The sequence below is a fragment of the Zingiber officinale genome, chromosome 2B, assembly GCF_018446385.1.
Source record: "Zingiber officinale cultivar Zhangliang chromosome 2B, Zo_v1.1, whole genome shotgun sequence".
NCBI lineage: Eukaryota > Viridiplantae > Streptophyta > Magnoliopsida > Zingiberales > Zingiberaceae > Zingiber > Zingiber officinale.
Genome location: NC_055989.1, coordinates 25,465,710 through 25,470,511, shown reverse-complemented (window position 1 = coordinate 25,470,511; position 4,802 = coordinate 25,465,710). Strand labels below are relative to the sequence as shown.

General features: G+C 51.5%; 1 protein-coding gene across 2 annotated transcripts; it reads right to left on the bottom strand.

Annotated features, from left to right (window-relative positions):
* Positions 1–236: 236 nt before the first annotated feature.
* On the bottom strand, positions 237–4,523 carry LOC122045503 (homeobox-leucine zipper protein ROC5-like). 2 transcript variants are annotated; one of them, XM_042605748.1, is made up of 9 exons: positions 3,863–4,521; positions 3,564–3,790; positions 3,352–3,469; positions 2,599–3,252; positions 2,411–2,512; positions 2,138–2,335; positions 1,502–1,682; positions 1,041–1,411; positions 237–954 (listed from the first exon to the last, which is right to left on the bottom strand). In XM_042605748.1, the coding sequence occupies exons 1-9, from the start codon at positions 4,031–4,033 to the stop codon at positions 613–615; spliced, it is 2,364 nt and encodes a 787-aa protein (XP_042461682.1). In that variant the 5' UTR covers positions 4,034–4,521; the 3' UTR covers positions 237–612. The 2 variants fall into 2 exon arrangements, with proteins under 2 accessions (XP_042461682.1, XP_042461681.1); XM_042605747.1 differs by having other exon boundaries at positions 2,138–2,512; positions 3,863–4,523.
* Positions 4,524–4,802: the final 279 nt, after the last annotated feature.

Here is a 4,802-nt window from a genome sequence, read left to right as displayed (position 1 = left end):
ATCAGAACTTATCGTCTTTACAACATATAGAGATAAATATATATCATTGTATATTATTAAGACATCAATTAGTCGATGACAATTAATCATTTGAATTTGAATAGATATATAAATCCATTTGCAAATGATAAGTCAACTCAAATATTCAACTCTGGTCATCTTGACTAATTTTGAAAGTGGGCATCACGAGCAGAGAAATATGCCCTAGAAAAAATTAAACCATCAGAGTACTCTGATGAATCCAAAACATTTTTATTATAGTAAATCTAGGAAGCTTAAACCAACTAGACGAATGTGCACAATGAAAGCCAAGCAAACTGAAACCAAATACATGAAAACACAGAGAAAGTCAGAAAGCAGAAGCGATGAAGAACATGCACACACCAACCAACTTGGGATCGGGGATTCAGAGGAACGCTGTAAGGGCGTCAAGAGACAGAGTCAATGCCCGAACCACCACCATTGCTCCGTGCTAAGGAATATGGACTCCGTGCGTTACGTTGACTACCATGCTCCCTTACCACTCAGCAATGGCTTCTTTGTTTGGTTCGCGGTTCGTTCTTGACTCGAGTACTCCATGGCCATGCTATTTGCCTGCTGTATGCATTGACCCTAGTAGTCGAGTGCTGCCTTGATCTTCTGGACGGTGCAGGAAATGAGGTTGTTCACCGTTTCCACGGACTCCACCGTCAGCTTGGCCGTCGGCTGGCTGTTCACCAGGATCTGGAACGCCACCGTCAGCAGGGAGCCACCGGGTGGCTTCAGACCGCCGCTGCCGCCGTCAGGGAGGATGGCGAAGCCGGAAGGGAGGAGGGCGACGTAGGCTGAGTCGCCACCGTTCATTACTAGGTGCATCGCCGGAATATCCACCGGCGCATAAACCACCAACGAAGCGGATGCGTCCGTGCAGGTCTCCTGCAGGATGAGCATGCTGCTCTGGTTTGAGCTCGCTCCCTGCGCGTCACAAGTTACGATGAACAGAACACGGTGAGGGAAGACGAAGGAGGAGGCGCAATTGAAATGTGAGGGAAGGTACTGACGCTGGAACGGAGAAGTGAGACGGCGTTGCCGGCGTTCTGGCCCTTGGCAATGTGGGCCATCTCCTGCATGGGGCAGCCGTTGGAGAGGATGTCCCACTGGCTCCGCTGCTGCTCGTCGTGGAGGAAGTCGAACAGCCGCTGCGGCGAGACCGGTAGCCACACAGCGGTAGCAGCGCTCAGAACCACCCCCGGCGGCTCCCCGGGGTCCGCCACGCTCTGTCTCGTCATCACCCTCACGTCTTCTCCGATGTTCACGCCGCCGCCCAGCTTGCTCCACTCCCGCGCCGACGACGCGCAAACGCCCGAGCAGAAGTTGTCCGTCATCCGCTGCGCCAGCTTCAGCAAGCTCCGCCTCCCCGCCGGCGCGATCGCTGTAAACACGACAAAGTCAAGCGCGTGGCATTTCCTCAAACACTTGTCGTGCATGCCTAACAGCATGGAGCCGTTTTAATTAAACCGACCTGTTTTGTCGCCGTCATCATCCGGAAGGGAGGAGGACATGAGGACGGCGAGGGACTGGCACTGGCGTTGGAGGGTGGCGACCCAGCGGCGAGCACCGAGGGCGAGGCCGGAGCGAAGCAGCGGGCGGTACAGCGGGTGGACTGTGGCCTCGTCGTACTCGGCATGCTCCACCCACGTGACCTGCAGGCCACAAGCCCGTCGTTAGCACATTAATACCCCTTGTCTCCTCGCCTGTGCTCCACAGTGAACCCCAGCGATGCACGTTATACACACCCTCTCTCCGAAAACAAAAATGCTTTGACTATTCGCACCAGTACATGACAAGGGATTCCTGCTAATGCGCAATTGTGAGGTGACTTGTTGAATAATAAACTAGGGAGAATAATCCAAAAAATGGCATGGAAGCTGGGAATAGAATTAGAAACCACGGCGAGCGGTAATCGCGACGGGGACTAATTAATTGAATAAGATGAAAATTATGTCATGGGATGGGAATCCGTTTCAACGGGGAGTGGTACGCCGGTGACGAGGGATTCCACTTCTTTAATTAATAAGCGGACAAGAGGTTTCCGAGCATGAGCGAACCGGACGGCGGAGGAGAGGGTGGAAGAGGGAAGAGGAGATTAATTACGTGCCTTTGAATAGCCATTGAACTTGTCTTGCACCACGCAGCCAGAGGGGAGCCTTCGGCACTTTAATGGGTCGCCTTTGGTCGCGTCGAGCGAGACGTCGACGATGGCCCAAGCGCCATCGGCGAGCTGCTTGCAGAAGCGAAGGAAACGGACCTCGCGGACCGGAACCAAAGGAGACAGCACTTGCAGCTCTGCATGCATCTGAAGAAGAACGAAAAAAAAACAAGCATCAGACTCGATATGTTGATGAAGCTGCAAATGAAAATTTGTACTCACAAGCTGGAGAACACCATTTTTAGTCCCGCCCACTCCCACGGAGATCACGTCGGAGGTGGCCGTTCTTGCGATCACGGAAGGGAACATATCTGCCCATCGAGCCTGCTCATGAAATCCAACAAGAAATTAACGAATTGACTGAGTTAGGCATTGACGGTAACTAGTAACGTGTACAATAATTAGCTTACGGCGTCCATGAGTGTCTCGATAAGGGCGGAGCTGTTGATGACGACCTCTCCGGTTTCCCTCGAGGCCTCCGAGACGAAACCAGACGGCCGCGGCCCGAGGCAACGCTTGAAGCATTGATCGTACACGTCGTAGTTTAGCGACTCCCGCCCGGTGTCAGAGCAAGACACCCACAGCGGCTCCTCCATCTGTGCCATCTTTACCAGTTCCTCAGCGGCCGCAAGTGCGAGCTCCAGGAACACGCACCTCTCCTGCGATTTCTCCGCGCCGGTGAAAGCTGCGCCGCCACCGGCGACAGCTCTTGTCAGCGTCATGACGGTACTCAGAGGCGGCAACACGGAGGCAAAACCGTTTGCGAGTTCTAGCGACGGGTTTAGAACGAACGAGAGAGGCGGCGGCGGTGAGTTAGAGAGGGTCGAGATAGGCTTGCAGAGGAACTTCCCGACTAGGGCACAGACCCGATCGAACTCGTCCTTTAGGCGAGCGTTCTCGACCCGCAGATGTTGCTCCTCGAGGGAGATCTCGCCGAGCACTGCCCGACCACCGCAGTTGCAGCACATCGGGTTCGTCATCGCCTCCCTGATCGACAAGTTATCCGCTCGAAGCTTGTCGTTCTCCTGCCTAAGGATTGAATTCTCGTGCCGTTCGATTTGTGTCTGTTTTCCGGTTAGGGACTCCGATTAGATAGATGAAAATTCGAAAGAATAAAAAAAAAATCTACTTTTTTCATGCTAAGGTAGCTGAAGAGCGGGCACCTTCATCTGTGTTCGCCGGTTCTGGAACCAGAACTTGACCTGACGAGTTTCCAAGCACAGCCTCTTGCTGAGCTCCATCCTTTGCTTCTCGTCAGGGTGAGGGCATTCCTTGAAGAGGCTGCAAAAGGGATAAGAACAAAAAGGGGCTTTTTAAGCATTTGTAAAGATGGGTACGGTATCCATTTGTAGCTGCAAGTGGATCGATTTCTTACGCTTCCAGTTCTTGGATTTGCTTAGGGGTGTGACGGTGGTACCGTTTCTTCTTGCGAGGATTCTCTTGCTCCAAATCGTCGCCAGATTCTCCTTCCAAGTTGTCGCTGCCTGACTTGCTGTCGTTCTCATCTTCCTTCCTCCTGCGAGCCGAATCCGACACGTCGGCGCCGCCGCCTCCGGCGACAGGGTCCGAGTTCTGATCTCCTTGAGCGGTAAGATTGGCTTGCTGCGGAAAGGAAGTAAAGTGCTTCAAAATCACTCCAAAAACGTGAAGATAAAGGGTGGAGTGGAGATTTACCAGGGCGAGTGAGAGGCCAGGGGAGTTGAACATGGAGTGACTACGGAGCGAAGGCGAGAGAATGGACGGGTGGGAGATGGCCCTGGCGGAGCTTCCATACGCCATGTCTGCGACGAGATGAGCACCGCCTCCGCCACAGGTGCCGCCGTCGAACAAACCCCCGAAACTCATCAAAGATCTATCTTTTCTTCCTCAAATCCAAACACTCCTCGATTCACCAAGTGGATGAAATCGACAAATCTAACGAAATTTAATTTTTTTTTTTTTTAAAAAAAAACACACTGCTCAAGCAAATTAGGGGCAGAAGACGAGAGATGTGAAGAAAGGCAACTGCCCTCTCCAAAATTTGAGCGTAGGGTAGAAAGAAAGAGAAAGAAGCCAAGCAAGAGCGCTAGCACCTCGTTCTCTCTCTTTCACCCTCCTCCGTTGCCAATCTCCAAACACTAACCCCCAACCTAGCCAAACGCCATCAAAGAGCCGGGAAGAAGACGAGTTCCCAGCTTGTCTCTGCTACAGAATGGACAGTTTGGCTACAAGATCGAAGCTTTAGGAGTCCAGCAATGGCGGAAGGAGAGCAGCGAGATCGTCGTGGTTATATATGTGTGGACGACGAGAAATCAAACAAAAAGAGTGAGAGAGAGAGAGAGAGAGAGAGAGAGTGTGTGAGTGTAAATAAAAGTCTACTAAGCTTTTTCCAAGTCTTTCACATTGGAACAACCAAACAAATACATGTGAGGAAAAAATTGATAAAAAAACAAAAGTGAGCTCGGAATTTAAAACATTAATTAATCAGGATCGATAGGGTAAAAATTAATAAGAGTGATTCGGCTTCGTGTCTAACTACTCCATGTACTTTTCATCGAGACCGGATCCTCTGCGTCCTTATCCTCTGTGTTCTCTGTACCCGTCGCTATACGATAAAAGAAAAAGCACGTACTTA

What these genes read in the sequence shown, in the direction of transcription:
- LOC122045503 (XM_042605747.1), bottom strand. Translation starts at nt 4,033, where the DNA reads ATGAGTTTCGGGGGTTTGTTCGACGGCGGCACCTGTGGCGGAGGCGGT. An exon ending in TCGAGACACTCATGGACGCC is followed by an intron (nt 2,513 to 2,598) that starts GTAAGCTAATTA and finishes TTTCATGAGCAG; the next exon opens with GCTCGATGGGCAGATATGTT. An exon ending in TGATGACGGCGACAAAACAG is followed by an intron (nt 1,412 to 1,501) that starts GTCGGTTTAATT and finishes TCGTGTTTACAG; the next exon opens with CGATCGCGCCGGCGGGGAGG.